This window comes from Prorops nasuta, unplaced genomic scaffold, assembly GCF_024137725.1.
Source record: "Prorops nasuta isolate Cenicafe-Biocafe unplaced genomic scaffold, Cenicafe_Pnas_1.2 PNAS00004, whole genome shotgun sequence".
Classification (NCBI taxonomy): Eukaryota; Metazoa; Arthropoda; class Insecta; order Hymenoptera; family Bethylidae; genus Prorops; species Prorops nasuta.
In genome coordinates, this window is record NW_027116801.1 from 174,466 (window position 1) to 192,310 (window position 17,845).

Here is a 17,845-nt window from a genome sequence, read left to right on the forward strand (position 1 = left end):
ATCAATTTTTCTCCACTATCGAATTTCTTGAATTTTCGTATATGCATTACAAATGAAAGAAATCCCATAGGCGTGTTTTGATTAAGAAATTGAATAATTGGAGCATGAAAGCAAAGATTGATTTATCGACGCGGTAAGGGGTGGGGTTGGCTTCTGGGAGTGTTTTACTTGGCTGTTCCCGTGGATTTCCGGTCCCGGGAGGCATGGGGGAGGGGGAGGTGGCTCCGGTGATTTCTCCTGTAATTCTGCCGGTAATTGAATTTCTCGTCTAAACGAGAGAGCGCGTCAACCAAGTGCGGATTACCGCGAGTAAATCGTCGGCCTCGAACAAATATTAACATACAAATGGCTAACATTGGTAAGCCGCGTCGCCGGACAGAAGAAGAAAAAACGAGAAGAGAGCTAGGGGGTAGTCCTAGATTTTTAAAGTTGACCCACTCCACGTTCCAATCCGCCTGATGAATTATTCAGCAGCTTTTCTCTCATTTACAGTCGAATGCTTTGCAAATCAATCTGAACGAATCACAGAAATTGGAAAAATCCTATACACCCTGGGACCATAAGAATGTTAGGGATAGGAGAGGCAGATACGCCTACCTGGACCAATCTTATCGCGCGTTCCACGATCGCACGGGGCTTGATTAATTACCACAGCAAACTGGGAGGATGGCCCCAATTGCGGAACAATGTAAATAAATTGGAATTTTTATCAGAGCGACCAATATTAGTGCAGGGAGACCGTTTAATGAAATTAGTAATAAAGAGGGGCTGGCAATTTTACGTTGCGCAAATGTTGATTATCCAAGCGGTCCATGAAAGGATTGCATGTTTTTCTTCCTCCTTCTTTTTGGCTCGACTTTTTTTTTCTTTTTTTTTTCGTTTTTGGCCGGGGTGGCGAATTCCAATTAAACGCAGTGACATTTTTGCGCGCTGTAGCGCGCGAGGGCGTGTTAAATGATAGGCGGTCGCAGTAGTAGTAGTGGTGGTCGCAATTATTAACAGCTGGCCGTTATATCGTTTATTCCACTACTGGCTGCAAGATATTCATAGCCGACTTTGGGCTAAAACTGATGTAGCTTCTCGCTTTGTACAAGTCGCCAAATATTTCTGCTCTTGGCCACATACATTTATGTGAATTTTTCACCACTCCCTCATGCTCATGTATATAGCACATGCAAAATTCATGCTTGTGTAATATTCACTCTTGCCAGACCAACTGTGATTGACCTACAAAAATGCAGAAATTCTATCTTATTTTTATCAAAAACCAAACTGCAAGATTATTTAAGGAATAACCGTTGTATCGAGCTGATGAGGGATTTTTAAGGTAGAAGGGATAATGCAAAGTAAAAGAGTAAGCGCGTGATAATAAATGTGATAATGATAGTAGAAAGAAAGGAGTGAGAAATGTTTTGTGAGCTTGCAATGTAAATTTTGATGATCTATTAGGTGGTGTGGAACGTAATGGTTGGATAAGAGAGAGAGAGAGAGAGAGAGAGAGAGAGAGAGAGAGAGAACGAGGGGCGTCTTCGCAGCGTTATGTCTGAGAAAAGCGATGCTATACTACTTAATGAGCTCGTTTTATCGTAAAATGTTTGTGTAACTCGCTGAGACGAATATTCATCAGCGGGCATCGTTATCCATGCTATTTCTCAGGAGCAAAGAAGTCGAAATCGTCAGAGCTCTCTCTCTCTCTCCTGAATTTCTAGGGGCAATCAATGCACCATCCTCATTTTTACAGCATACCCAAAAAAAAAAGGTTCCAAGGATACAATTCTCGGATTATCAGAGTTTTCACTTACTAATATTCCACCCACCCTCGATTCGAGCAGAAATTTCCACCTCTTGATTCAAAAATAATCTATCACAAACAAATATGTCTGAAATGTTGTGTTTTTCAATCGTTTACCCTCAGTATATGGAGAAACCCCACTACGTTATAGCTCTTTACTAATGTTTTTTCTAACGACTTCTAGTCCTTAAAGAAATATTTATTACAAGGATCTTTGGTCCCATTTGTACGATTGTTGACGATTTATACATCACGGTTGGTAAGAGGTATTTGCTCTTTTCACAAAGTCACTGCTCCCTTAAGGGTTGTAAAGGGGTGGCGAGAATCTCGTCGGGGTTAAATTATGATACTTACACGACTGGAGGATACTGGAAACTTCGCTGACCGTCCGATCCTCGAAGATTCGAACTTGGAAATCCAAATCGTCGAGGACGACCTTCAAATCAGCGCAATCCTTCGTGCTTCCCTTTCTACTGTTCATTTTCTTGAAGGTCGAGTGGTTAAAGATCACCGCAACCCCTCTCCTGGAGTGATTCATGTCGTAGTTGACCGCGTGAGGATCTAAATTGCACGAAACTACCGCCCGTTCATTCGCCTCCTGCGATGAAGTTGAGTCCGATTGGCTGAAAAAGGAGAATCAATGGAAATATTGGAGATGTTAAAGTGACGAATTATTTGAAAGGGAAGCGGGGTACGAGAGAGAGAGAGAGAGAGAGAGAGAGGGATTATAGGAAAAGTGAGCATTTAAGTGGGGTGAAAAGTTTGATCAAAGCAGGTCCTGTCGCTGCTTTCCGCCTGGGGCCTTCGCACCTGAAAGAGATCCAGTTCAAAGGCTGCTAGCTTGACGCTCTGAAGCACCTGACGCCAACAGGAAATGCACGAAAGGTTACCATTTCTCGTATCGGAAAAGTATATTCTCGTGCGCGTCAAATGCAATTTTAAAATATTTATACCATCCTTGATATATTGAAAAGACAGTTTACTCGTGCAGATAATATTAATGCCCGTCTTTGTTTATTATGATAAATTGGTTGGAACAGATAGATGTAATGGAATTCTTAAAGAATGGAAAGAGGGTGTAGATTTGGATGGAAAATGAGTTAATGTAGGGATGAAGAGGAGCCTCTAGAATTTATACTACCAAATTTAATTTAAAATATTTATAAAGTCCTTCACATACTACAATAAAAACCTATACTGTTGTAAGAGATGTTAATCTTGGTAGGTCTTTATTTTAAGAAGCAGGATGAAAAAATGTAATTGCAAAGTACTAGGAAATAATTAGAGAGTAGGGATTAAAACGAAAATTAAAATAGCAGGGGAAAATAAATGGAAAAGTGTAAAACCTATAAAATACCAAATAAAATGTTTCAATATTTGCTGTGTCCTTGACGCACTAAAACGACAACTTATCGTTGCAAGTAATGTTAACGATGATATCTGTTTAGTTTGATTAGTAGGATGAAAAAGATATAATTGAATTTCTAGAGATTGGCAAGAGGGTATAGGGGTTGGAATGGAAAGTGAGATAATAGGGAGATGAAAGGAAACCTGTAGAATCCGAAGAAGGTAAATGTGGAAAAGCAGGTAGATCGAGCACAAAGATGCTCTCGAATGGCTCCATGGTGTTTCTGCAGGTTATATATATATATATATATATATAGGATAGAATAGGAAGGACAGGTAGGTTAGGACTGCAGGCTGCGTAATCGGGCAAAGGAGGAAAGGGGGTGTAAAGTGTTTGGAAGAGGTTGAAATGAACGGGAGGGGCGAGGAGGGGCCAAGTACGCAGAAGAGGATAAGAGAAAGAGATGGAAAGAAAGCAAGAGCAAGAGAGAGAGAAATGTTTTGAGAAAATGCATTAGGCTTTGGTCTTTCAACTCACGTTCAGCCCGAGGGTAGAAATCTTGTGCTCGAGGGGGGAGGCGTTGTACACGGATGTAGGTACTTGGAATCATCTAGCAGTCAACTTAATTTTAACTCGAATTCCAATCCCTAGATAAGAACTTTCTCATCGGCTTCTTCTTTTATCGCTTTCACCCAGAAAGTACGTGCCATTCAACACTTCCATCGATTGCAGTTACACAGCCCCCTTTCCCGACACATTCACCCCTTCCCACATTATACATTTACCGAAATAATAAGTGTGAATAATTCAATTAAGAGAAATAATAAATAATGGATTGAAAAATTTATACTATTAACGCGAAAATCCTACTCTCTGTCAAAATTATATACAATAGAGGAAATTGGATTTTTATCCCTTCTTGAATTAAAGGGGTTTTTCGATGACGGGGAATAATTTGACACGTGAGTGCTTAATTGCGGAAGAAGGGGGTGGATATGCTCGTAAGGACGATCGATGGATGGTCGAGGTATAAAAATATGAAACGACACGGTTTGTTTAAGCGTTGCGGCGGTATTTCACGGTGAAAAATGTTGCGAGCTTTTAGCTCTACGTAAATGGCGATTTGGGTCTGATGGGAAGCTGCCGATCAATTTCAGATAAGATCCTACAGCTCTGTTTAGTATCGTCCACCGGAGTTACTGGCCTCCTAAAAAAGAAGGGAAGGATTCCAATAAAGTCCTTGAAATTTCATGACTCTATCAACCCCCACCTCGACAGGTATAGCCTCCAGCTAATCCCTTTTAATTTCGGAACTTTGGATTTTCAACTGTACGCTCTGAAGCCAAGCAAAAAAATCGTTAGCTCTTGTACCTTTTTGTTTTTGACCTTTTTATTAAAGGGAAGAGAGTTAAGTTCATGGAGTAGCTCGACGATATATTCGACTATCCATATTCGAGAGACAGGAGTTTGATCGTTTTACAATGTTTAGTGTGGAGATCGAGTCTGGCAAATAATTTACTGCTGGCCCATCGAGTGGGGGAAGTTGCGATCGAATCCGTTGGTGCTCGATATCGTTCGGTGATGTAGGAGTCAAGTGGAAAAAGCATTTTTGAAGCTAAATTATATTTGTGTGAGGGAAAATGTGAGGAAGAGTGAAGAGGGGAATAACGGGGATGAGGGGTGAGGGAGAGATGAAGAGAGTAGAAATTATATGGAAAAAGAAAAATAGATGGGGGGAGCAGAGGAGAGAGAGAGAGAGAGAGACGAAGGGCATGAGGCGTAAACAAGGGAGAGAAATAACAAGAGTGGAATAACAAAGCGCAAAGTACTGACCAAGTAGCCATAAATCCATTAAACTATCGTCATTTTATGACAATAATGCTCTCCATGTTAAAATAACGTTACGTCCAAGTACCAAGTACCACGTTCCCTTGAAACACTAAAACATTTTATATTTAACAGTTGCTAACTTAGTCTAATGAATAAATAAGAACACCACTTTTTACCCGAGATCTTTTCCCTGTTTGCATTTCCATAAAGCATTCCAACGGAGCTTCATTAACCTTGATTTACGCAATAAAATTTTTCCGCTTTGAAGTTCAATGTTACGCTAATTATAATTATACTGAAGCATTGCTTTTCCAAGAGAGCAAAAAATTGATGGTGGATAAAAAATAAATCGGATCGATGGGTTATTCGCAACGGGGTAATTGTGAATATTTTTCATTATAGGGATGAAATAATTTGAATGTAATATATATACATGTGTAGAACAAAAAGAAAGAACTGACTTTTAACTTGTAGCAGATTTTTTCAGAGCAAAATTGTCACGTAGTTTATAAAAGCGCTGACTGTTTTTTTTTTTTTTGTATTAAAATGAATTGCGTATTGGAGAGAGGCTTGAAATCAGTTTGTTTGTGTTTGAGTAGCACTACTGTCGGTTCGCCCTTTTGAAGAAAGCTCTTCACAATAAAGCTTAAATATTGAGCCAGGGGGGCTGACAGTTCCACTCGTCGAATCCGTTTCGCGCTATTTTATTTTTAGCCAGCCAATCGTCAGCGAGAACTCTCTTGGTGCATCACCGACCAAACACAACAGAGAATATAACTAGCGTTTCGCCTTCATTTTCTTGAGAGTCAAGCACTGAGTTATAGCAGCAGACTGGAGGGAATTCCTTGATGAGTTTCCGAACAATTAGTGCGCTCGTGCGTTATTCACCAGATTGAAAATGTCGATTTGCTAACCAGCAAAGTTCTCTGTCGAGCCGTTACGTGAGAACATTTGAACTTGAATGATTTCAAGAGGTGGCAAAATATATCAGGTAGAATTTTGCAAATTTCCCAAATATCTCAGCCGTTCAATCGGCGTAAAATTAAGCTGAAATCGCGGGGCGCGTCTCAGTGGTAAAAAGCCAGTCGTGGGACTTGCGATGAAAAATAGATGGAAAGTTTGAAATTACTATTTTGGAATTGAACACTTGCAAAAAGGTAGGATGCGTGAGTTTTGCAGCGGAGAGGAGGGGCAAGAGAATCATTAATTGCCATAGGACAAGGTGAATGATCGAAATTGACGAACGACGTGGTTGGGGATAGAGCACAGAAATGACGTGGAAATGTTGCTGAAGAGCTGGGTTTAAAAAAAGAAATAGAGAGTGTGTGCATGGTGCAGTATATATATATATATATGCGAGATATGTGATATACTGTTTGAGAAAGCGATAAATAAAAGCTCGACAAAGTGATATGTGGTTGGTATGGATTGGCGTATGGATGGAAGAATTTGGTGGAAATTTGTACAAGGGAAGAGTGTATGATGGGATTTGAAGGAATGAAATTGGGTGGAAAAGTGTGTGGGGGGCAACAGATGTGCTGGAAGTTTGGACATTTCGTTATGGCTGTCCCGATAAAGAGGCACTCACGTTGCTTTTCTGAATGGCCATCCATCTACGTCAGAGCTCGGTTTTCCCGATGAAGAAACACCTTGTACTTCCATGTTGATCTCCTTCTCGCACGATTGGTTCGTCTCCTCGCTCCTCGTCCTTATCCCCTTGCTCGCCATATAGCCTTTATTATTCCCTTTTATTATACGTATCGATCACACACTGTACGTTCCTGCGAGCCACACTGAAAAGCAAAGAGTTATATCTATCCCATACCAAGCCGGTTTATCTTATCAACCTTCTTTTTTCTTCACAATATATATATATAGGTATAAGATACCAGTTTTCTCTTCTACACTATCCAACGGACATTGCACGGATAACAGCGGATTATTTCTATATATCCATCTCTCTTTCTCATTCTCATTATATCGCGTAACAGTCTATTTTGAAGTTTTTAGTCGAATTGGACGATTAGTTATTGGAACTGTCTCTCCCTCTCTCTCTCTCTCTCTCTCTCTCTCTTAACATTACTATAGCGCACTCTAGCCGACGGTAAAAGCATTAATCGAGCCACATTTACTTTGCGTGCGTCGAGCTGGAGGGAGCCCTGACGCGAGACACTGCGCGCGTCCGCTGAATAATAGAGCAGCGTCTAGATTAGCGAACTTGGATGAACCACCACGAAAGAACACGAACGAGAATCTTTGTATAAGCGGTGAGGAATTTTTAAGCATCGACTCAGAGCGGATCTAATATTAATCTTACAATAATTTAATTATTGAGAGAGAATAATGGAGACAGGGAAGCAGAGACAGATTTATTATACGCTGAACATGTCATAAGGCTTTGCATATTAAAGAAAAAGGACAATGCAAAGAATACAACAAGAAAGTGAGAGGATTGTACGTGTCTCTTTCTTATATAAACCGAGAAAAGCATTATACCAATAAATTATATATTAACATTAATGCTCTTTAATTGCAGAAAACAATTTGGAGAAATTTTAGTTGATTGTTGGCGAAAAATTTTGAACAATTACTTGAATCCATTCGAACAAATGTTTGAAAAAAAGAATGATTTCTTTAGGGAGACGATCAATGCCCGTTCAAGAAAAATTAACTGCAATTTTCAGGCAATTGTCGCCCCTTAAATATCTATTTTACCAATCACAATGTAGTTTTATCATTAAATAATTAATGCTAAAATATTCAATATTTTAAATACAGTGCAAAAGAAAATACGTCCCTTTATATTTCTACCGGATATGTCATATTACTACCTAGACGATTTTCAATTGTCTCTCTCAATTTATTTTCTCTTTTAAGCAAATGTCAATTTTCGTTCGATTTTATTTTTTGACGAGTCATCATATTTTATTAATATATACTGTACAAATTCATAATTTTTCGAATTTCCAAAATGAAATTGGGTTAATGCAATTACAAATCTATTTATTTTTAATGAAAGGGGATTTATAAAATGTGAGAATATTGATTCTCTAGAGTATACTTTGTGGCGTTACTGTCTATCCTATAGAGAATAGCGTAAAACGGGAGGGAGGAGTGATCCCTCACCGATCGCGTTCGCGTCCCCAATAGGCGACTTCCTAAGTTCCTACTCGCCATCGCAAAACTCACTAGGTGGCGCATCGAATCGTGATAAAAATGGCCGCTTAAAAAGGAAAACATTAGAAAAAAAGAGATAGTGCAAGTTAGAAAAAATAGAATAAATATAATTATTAGATCACCATTAATGGAATTACTTTTGCAAAATATTCGACACACTAAATATTAATTTCTGTGAAAAATTTTTTCAATGTTTTCCTTTCTAAGTCAGTTCTGAATTCACCACCAGTTGGCGCTGACCTTTGCGTGCGACAGCGAACAAGACCCGGGCGTCTTCGATGTAACATTAATAATTCCCCTAATATTTATTTATACAGAGGGGGTTCCAACCCCCGTACGCGAATCGAGGAGATGGGGTGCTAATAACAGTAATTCTTCCATTCCGGTTAAACTCTCTTTATTATAAGTTCCGTACTCGTGTAGTAGCTAGCCCGCGCTCGAGCCACTAGTCAGTGTTCACGACGGTCTCCACCGAGTCGTGCGGTACTCCGCGCGCCAACGGTGGATTCCTGAGACAACTACTACGCGAATGAGTCCCTATCCCCGCGCGTGCGCGTTACTCGACGGTTATTCGCACTACTCAGTTTCCGCGTACTCAACCACAACAATGACCCGGCTTGTTTTGGTTCGGTATACACTCTGGGAAATCGAATCGTTCCAAAATGTAAACACAATTTAAAGGTGCATTAGTTAGCTGGTGGACAAGACTTTTCCACATTGTGCAGCCTACCAGTCCTAGCACCGAGTCCCAAGCAATAAACAGAGGGCTATAAACCGACCGAAAATGACTAACCCTTGTATACCTGTACTCGAATGATCAATCAAAAATTCTAATTTTAATATTATTAATTAAACATTTTTAAAACTGTTATCAATACATTGCTTTTATTTTTAAGATGAGAATGAGCCCAAACACGAGGCTAATCGGACGATTATTTCTGTATTAAATTTATCTTGCAGTTCTCAAATTATTTAATTTTAATAAAACTTTTCTTTTGAATAATTTAGATAGGAATTTAAAGTATTTACACATATCTTTAATTACATATATATTTAAATGAAATAAATATTTATTCATCATTTAATAATATTTTTATACATAATTTATTTTTCGCCCTTTCTTAAAGGTTGCAAAAATTCCTATTTTCTTAGACATCGTATTAACTCTGATAACTGTTAATTGATCCTTTCTGCTATATTATTTTATATATATATATTTAAATTTATCAAATTACAGATATACAAAATAAAATATAGTTTCATTAGAATTTAATAAAATATGAACTACAGGATACACATAATACAGAAATAATCGTCCGATTAGCCACGTGTCTCGGCTCATTCTCATCTTAAAAATAAAAGCAATGTATTGATAACAGTTTTAAAAATGTTTAATTAATAATATTAAAATTAGAATTTTTGATTGATCATTCGAGTACAGGTATATAAGGGTTAGTCATTTTCGGTCGGTTTATTGCCCTCTGTTTATTGCTTGGGACTCGGTGCTAGACCAGATAGGCTGCGCAATGTAGAAAAGTCTTGTCCACTAGCTAAGACACCTTTAAATTGTGTTTACATTTTGGAACGATCCGATTTCCCAGAGTGTACCTAAGGTCGCGAGTCCTCACGGAAATTGTACCAACCAAGTCCGCGGCCTTGAACCGACTCAAGGGAACGATCACGTCAACGGTCAAACTCTCAACGAACTTATGTAATCGCGAACACTCTTTTTAATTCGCGCCTCTATACACTATGATTTTCGTTAATAGGACCGACGGAATGACCATTCCGCTAGGTTGCCCGCTTAGCCGTGACATGTGAGCAGGGCCAGCGATTATTCCCTATAAAACCGATCGGTGCTACGAGCCCTAAAGCCCTAGCACACCCCGGGACGTCACAGGACTTTGATATAAAACGAATATTCACCCTTATCTCTCCTTCTGGGGACGTCTCACTCTCTCTCTCTCTCTCTCTCTCTCTCTTTCCTTTTCTCGCCCTTGATTCTAACCCTTAGGGCTGGTGCTCTCCGCTGTCCGGTATGGGTTCGCGGCTGGGCTACAGTCGCTGCACTATCACTGTCACTTGTTTTCTATGTAGCGGCTGTGGTTTCGGTCGCGAATTTATATCGGCGGCGGGGAAGAATACGGGCTCTATCTGTCCTTTCCGACATGAAAAATACGTGTGTAGGGGCAGCTCGCGGAAGCAGGTAAGGTCCTGCGCCCGTCCCGCCGCTGCCCCGCTACACCCATAGCCCGACACCACTAGGGAGCCGACAAGTTATCGATCCTAGATCAATGACTCATCGATTGATAACTTCCTAGTTCGTACGCGACCCGCCTATCTAACGCTTGAGATTAGCAAAGCGCTAGATGGCAGCTATTGTAACGCTGCGGGAACGCAACGTTACAATTTTAATGATTAAAATAAGTCATTGAAAACAAAGCCGAACGAGAAATAATTTTGTTTTAAGAAAAAACAACTTAATTTCTTAATAAATAAAGGAATATGTAAAAAATTATAAATAAATCGTATGCAATGCAAAAATAAAAGTGAACAATTTCCTTTTACTTTGTATTTCGACTGTTCTTTATTGTTTCATCATTAATTATTCAATTAAAACCAGAGTTGTGTTTATTTAAAAAAATTAGAAAAATTTCTGACTGGTACAGTAGATATTTAAGGCAACAATTGCCTTAAAGTTACAGCGAGTCTTTTTTGGGGACTATTGTCTCTCTAAAGAGCATACTTTTAATTAAAATAGTCGCGGTCTGAGCAGTCCAAGTAATTTCTCAAAATTGGTCATGCATAATCAACCGAAGCTTTCTAATTAGCTGAAATTAAAGAACACCATAATGTTAGTAATTACTATATCGCATTATGCTCATTCCCACTTGTAAAAAAGGCTCGTCATACGCGCACACACCAACTCCTTTTATTTTCTTTTCTCTTTAATATATGATGTACAGTGGAAAGTACTCGACACACAATAAATTGTTCTATACTCCCATATCTACTTTTTATATTTCCAAAAATTAAATTGCTCAAATAAAATTGTTATATATACCCTTTTGAAGCATTTTTCGACTTATACTCAAAATAATCTTGATGTATATAAGAAAACTTTAGATATCTTTTAGTTATAAAAGTAAATAGAATTTTATAGTCTTGGGCTGCGCCGTTTTATCCAGTGAAACTTGAATAATGATATAGCTCCTACAGCATATCATATGCCATTGTAATTATAATCAAAACTTAAAGTGGTATAATTCATGTTACGGGAAATATATAACACATTGATACGAATTGGTTTAAATCGATTTTTGTAAAATTTATCCTTATAAAGAATTGAAATAATTTTTTCTTTTTCGATTTTTTGGGAATAAAGCACCGATGTCCGTAAACATTGAAAAGGACTGATCGAGTTGAAAAAATGGAACTATTCGATCAGAGAATCGATTTGTGATATAACAGAATTGGAATGGAATATCTCTACCATATGTAACAGATTCGACCTTTCTCAGGGCACCTCAGCAAACAAAATGATTGTTTTTTTAGCCATGCACAAATTGTACAACATTCCTCGTGTTATCTAAAGTACAGCCCCTAATAATCTGTATCATCCAAGTGAATAATAATTCCTGCATTGTTCAATATAAACCATATCGTCCATATTGTAACAATGATACAGCTCTATTATGAATATTTGTTGATAAACATATTATTATGAATGCAACGCGATAATATATGACAGAATAATAACTGTATCAAATTAATTGGCAAATATGTTTACGAGGTTCAATAAATTATAATAACATTGGATTTCCATTGGTAATTTTACGAATGTAAGAATTTCTTGCAACATTTCCGCGTCAGACTGTTTTATCTTATCGGGGAGGCACAAGAGAGTTGTGTGGTATCTCTTCAAGGTCGCGGTTGGATCAGAAAGGCGCGTGGTAATTTATGGAGACACGCAGGAAGCAACTATTTCCTCGAAATATCTTATTTAAGCAAAGCCCGACAGTGGAAATACATTAGCAGGCCGACATTATACACTTTAAGAGTGAAAGCCAATTTTCCGCCAGAGGAACTCTATTTTTCAACGTCGACCCCGAAAAATTCTAAATTATTCAGCGTGTACACCGCAGAAATATTGCGGGACCAAAATTTTTCTAAAAATTTTCCACGAGAAAGTACCGAGGGGTGTTTTCTGGCACATTTTCACGTTTATATAGGCAAATCTTCTCGGCGTATGGAGGAAATTCCCTTTTCACGAGATTGTCGGAAGAGCAACATAGAAATTCGATCAAGGTCTTTAAGTATGAATAGCTTGTGCTATTGAAAAAAAATGCATATAGCTTATTAATTTGGTTATTATAGCAACAAAATCCTTCTTCTTATTGGTTGTTTTTACACTGCCATTTTTTTTTAATGTTTTCCAGCAATAGCACAAGATGGCGCATTCTGCTGAAAAATCCTAACCTCTACGATTCATATAATTTCTCGTGGATATTTCAAACGAAAAGTTATGTGGATTTTTTGTGGATCATAATACGCGAACTATATTTTATGTGTGTGTGTTTTAGAGAAAGAGAGGTGGAGGGGGGGGGGGGGGTGGCGACAGAGACAGAATCAGAGAACCAGTTAAACTCCAGTCGGAGATGAAACCACATTTCGGGTTAATCCGCGATTATATCGAAATTGGCGGGAAACGGATGTATGATAATGGCGTCCCTGTGCTTTATGGAGCTTTTTGCTCTGTCGTTTTGACGCTCGCTGGTGTTGCTGGCCGGGAACATCTGCGCCCAAATGGCAGCCCGAATATTCCAATCGCCAAGGCCGCACGATTTTTGAATAACAAGAAACCGGAAGTCGGCAGTATTTTACGCAGCGAGTGCGGATAACGTGATTTATGCACTGCCAGAACTTCCGACCTGCTTTGCCTCCCCCTTTCTATCCCCCCGCCCTTCTACATATATATATATATATCTGCCTCGCTCAAAGAAAACCTCCCATTATCATAATACACGAGATGCAATAGAGTTTGCATCCCCCACCTCCCCACTCCCTCTGACCCCACTTTATCCGTCCCATAGGATAGACAGTTTTTATCCAACTAAAAACACACGATTTCAACTCCTGGATCACCAGAGACGTTTTCTCATTCGTTATTTACACCATATTTACTCACTCTCTATTTTTATCATATTGAAAAACACACACACACATACGTATATATATATATACTAGCAATGCTGTAAATAAAGCCTAGCTGGTCTGATTGGTTTGATATTTACGTTGAAGATTCGATCATTGAAAATTTGCTGAATCTCGTTTTTCTCTTCATTTCAGACGTACAACATGGACGCCCAAGTTGGTGAGTCTTCGGCTTGCGCTACCGCCCTTCTCTGCGGGGTAAAAGCCAATTACGAAACGGTCGGTCTGGACTCCTCGGCACGTTTCGAAAATTGTAATTCCAGCCTGAACGCGCATGTACCATCCCTTATTACCTGGGCACAGAAACAAGGTAAGAGATGGTAAAACTCAGATAATCAAAATTGAAATCACCGATCCGAGCCCCGTCCTTGTCTACTCTCACCCCATCTCGCGTTTCCATCGAGCGACCAAACAGTTTTGAAGAAAATACTATATATGTATATAGTCTCGCGAAAAATAATAATAATAATAACACAATTAGCAGGGATAAAGATTGACTGGTCAATCTTCGTTTGGATGGTTCGATGGAAGATAAAGGATTGGATGTAATTTATTTTAATTTTTTTTTTAAACTGATTGGGGGCGGGGGGTAATGTTTGTTTTCGACCAAACAGGACGGATGGTATTGTCATGCAGAGTTCACTTTGGCTGCTTGGGCAACCGTGGAACGGCGAATTCGACTGTGAACAGTTGAATGTTTTATTCCTTCCTGCTTTGTATCGCGTGACAAAACGTCCAGCGAGCAAAAAACGATTTTCGCTGCGGCTAACGACGTACCGTACAGCTGTTCGTATAGCAAACTTCCCTTTGGAGCGTCTACCACCGACCCATCGCCATCACACCCATGTCAGATCAATATCACCTGGAACACCCGGATCCGTTCCTTCAACTTCTCTCATATTAGTTTTAACCATCAGCCACACATTAACGCTGCTGGTCATCTACAAACTTTCATTATCCCGAAAATTCATTTTCTGCCGCAGTCGTACCCCTACATATTTCATACCCTACAGTGATTTCTGATATATATATATATATATATATATATATCCTTCTCTCTTCATCAATCACCAGGCAAAACTCTGCGAAGATTAAATCCAGATTTTTGTACATCGATTAATTACAATAAATGTACGAATGTTCGTTTAAAGATCGTTCTAAAAAGATTTGCCACGATCTACATTTCCTTTTTTTTTTTAAGAAAATTTTCTCTCGCTTTATTATACACGTAATTGCAAAACAATTTTAAATGATTTTTTTGTTTCTTTTTTTTGTTTTGTTTAATACAGCAATCCAATTTTACACTTGGAAAACCCTTCGCTTCGTGATTTTCCGATCCTAATGTCAAGCTCGACGCGTAATTCCGCATTCGTGAGTTTCATGGTTGAATTTAATTAGCTAGCTCGGTACATCATTAAAATCTGATTGGATCCGGTAAAGGGCATCTGGAATTATCAAATGGGTACGACGAATCCAATTATTACGCTGAAAATGGAAATTAACTTAAGAAACGGTGGTGGAAAATAATATTTTAAATAATGGTACTGTAAAAGAAGGGAAGAATTAGGAGAGAGGACAAATTGGAGAAAAATTGGATGTAAAATGGAACAAGGAATTTTTGCTTTTGAAGTTAAATTGAAAATCCAGAGATTTGCATGGCAAGTGACATTGCTGATGCGAGTGTATAAAACAATATGCGTGTTTATGTATATGTGTGCGAGTATCCGTATTTGGCCAGAGAAGATCCCTCGCTTTTGGATTTTCCTGTTATGCCAGCTTATTGAATATCTTTGGCGTAAGAAAACTTTTGCCATACAGCCCGCGTGCAACGATGGCAAACATTAAAAAACTTATCGAATATCCAACTTTTAACAATTTCGCGCAACTGGTCGCGCCCACGGAATCTCCGAATCCTGAATATATCGATCTCAATCTGGTGATAGAGGCGCGGATGCATGTGTGCGAAAAATTAAAAAAAGCTCACCGCGCCATGTTTTGGCTAGTATATATGCACCACCCGATAGAATTATCATCGGCATGTGCGTATACTATGTACGAGATTAAAGAGGAGTCGGATAAAATTCAGATCGTATACCACTAAAAACACTTGGTTCCGATGCAATGACAAAATCCGAGCGCGCTCTCGTTTGCCATCGCGATAATGCAATTTCCTGTACGGTCGGTTTGGGGAAGATGTCGCATAAATTTCAGGCTGTACCACTGATATTTTTTGTTTCCCGCGCGCGGAAGCAGATATGGGATAAAGTAAGACCGGATGAATTTGAATGACGCTGATGAAATTTTAATATTTAATGGGAGGGAGGGCGTTTTTGAGAGCTTTCATTTTAATTTCGATGACGAAAATGCCATTCGGTGCATGGATATTGGGGAAATATGACATTTGCCGGAAGTGTAGTATTTTTCATTCGACACTCGCGTTTTCGATAGATAGATTATATATACCTAATACACCGCGGTGTATTACTTACATGGCGATGGAGCTTCGTGCAAGCCACTCCAAATAATAGAAACGTGTGTGCAAAGCTTCCTCCAAGAAATTCAGTGCCGCGGAAGGAGCTAGCTAGCTTGGGTAAGTTGGCGGGAGATGGAGAATGAAGGGGGTAAATGTGGCATAATTGCGCAGGGGAGAAACCCCGCGATTGGTCGAACAATTTTCCCGGACGGAAGAGGGAAAAATTCAAGGAGAGACTTTTTATGTAATATTTAAAGGATCAGATTCGCGTTTGGTTGGGAGAAAATGAAAAGGACAGCTCGCGACGAGTTTTCGAGTTCGATCCGCTGTGATTTCAATTGCTGCGCCGAGAGGTGGTGCTGAATTTATTCAAGCGAGCGACTCTTCTGTTCCGGACTTAACCTCCATGGGTCTCTTTACGAGATCACTTTCCATCGAAATATACGCGCGATTTGAGCCATCTTGTCCTCGGGATTCGCATGCCTTTATCAGGATGCCTCATCACGTTCCACGAATCAAGGAAAAATCCTTCTCACTCTGGCCTGGCTCGTTTAACACCTACTCTACTTGATAATCAAGCATTCCCAGCGAAACTAGCCATAAAATCAGCGACGACCTTATTTTTCGCAAGATCCCTCGCTCGCAGACTCTCTCTCTCTCTCTCTCGGCGTATAAAACTTGCAGTGGAAACAACAGAGCTAAAGTCTGCCAATAAGCTCCTGCGCGTAGAAATGATCGCGCGTAGCTGCAGAAATCCGATTAATCTTGCAGCGTCGAATATTTGTTTATCGCTACAATGGAGAGTAAAGAGCGATCGTCCATTGAATTTAATCGAGTCAAGGTTAATTAGCCAATGTTGAAAGGGCTTCGATGGGGAATATCGTGATTTATTTGGGACATTGAATGCCGAGTCTGAAAGAAGCGGAACCGTAACTCACAGGGCGAGTGCTTAGTGCGAGTAGCCCGATAAATTTTCCAAGAACCGTTTTGTCCTGTAAATGCGCGTGGAGAAGAAAAGCCAGTGGGACAAGCGCGCGGGATCGATCCAGACCGGAAGTTGAGGAAGAAATTCGAATTTTAGCAGGAGGAGGAGAATCATCCATATTGACCGGGCGGACTATGCAACCTGTCATCTTCTTGCCAGCCCATCGACCAAGAGACGAATGAAGCTTTTTCGATGAATTTAAATTTGTCCTGCGAAACCTTTCGATGACCTCTTTTTCTACTCTTATCAGTTTCTGGAGAAAAAAAAATTGTAAAGATTGATACAAGGAGAGGGAGAGCTTGCGTAACGAGGAAATATTTTATCAGAGGAATAAATGGAGCGATTATAAATGAATTTTATTCGTGCTGATCAATCGTTGACTATAATGGAACGTACGACGACTCCGTGTATAGTGGCACTTAAATGTACTTTATCGGTACGCGGTGGTCCTGCATTACAGTATAAACATATCAAACATAGATAGAGTGAATGAAACTCAGTGAAAATAATTTTTATGAGTAAAATTCATGCTTGCTTATTTTTCAGTATCATTTTTATTTCATATTGTTATTCTAGGATATTATTACAACTGGTATCTCCATGTATTTCTTGTGTCTTTTCCTTTTTTTACACAGTCAATAACAAAGTCAAGACGAATGAAAGTTTTTCAATGAATTTAAATTTGACCTGCAAAAGCTTTTAAAGGACCTCTTTTTCTACCCTTATAACAGCTTAAATAAGAAACTGTGGAGATTAATAGAGAGGAAGGGAAAAATTGTGTAACAAAAGAAGATGTTTGATATAGGGAGAGGTTAAAGAAAATGACGATGAATCGGTCTAATTGATACCAATCGATCGTTGACAAATGAAATGTAGTAAGGACTACACGTACCGCCGCTGCTCTATACAGACTTATGTGCTTACGTTACAATAAATGTACAACACAAGCCTAGTTGGAGTAAAGTTTAGTATATAAGAATTTGTTTCACGAGTAAAGTACGAAGCATGCTTTCTTCGTTATTCTAG

General features: G+C 39.1%; 2 protein-coding genes across 5 annotated transcripts in view; one reads left to right on the forward strand and one right to left on the reverse strand.

Annotated features, from left to right (window-relative positions):
• Positions 1-17,845, forward strand: part of LOC136772678 (alkaline phosphatase-like) — a 143,102-nt gene that overhangs the window by 81,349 nt on the left and 43,908 nt on the right. Inside the window, exon 4 of the mRNA XM_066725805.1 lies at positions 13,497-13,671. Within this exon, the coding sequence (XP_066581902.1) occupies positions 13,497-13,671 (175 nt within the window). The remainder of the gene's footprint in view (positions 1-13,496; positions 13,672-17,845) is intronic.
• Positions 1-17,845, reverse strand: part of LOC136772682 (caspase-1-like) — a 43,083-nt gene that overhangs the window by 15,918 nt on the left and 9,320 nt on the right. For 2 of the 4 annotated variants that reach the window (XM_066725810.1, XM_066725808.1), the window contains 2 exons: positions 6,559-6,763; positions 2,147-2,415 (listed from right to left, as the gene is read on the reverse strand). In XM_066725810.1, coding sequence (XP_066581907.1) covers positions 2,147-2,415; positions 6,559-6,698 — 409 coding nt within the window. In that variant the 5' untranslated portion in view covers positions 6,699-6,763. Of the gene's footprint in view, positions 1-2,146; positions 2,416-6,558; positions 6,764-10,073; positions 10,298-13,441; positions 13,540-17,845 lie in introns of those variants that run through there. The other 2 variants (XM_066725812.1, XM_066725811.1) reach the window with 2 other exon arrangements.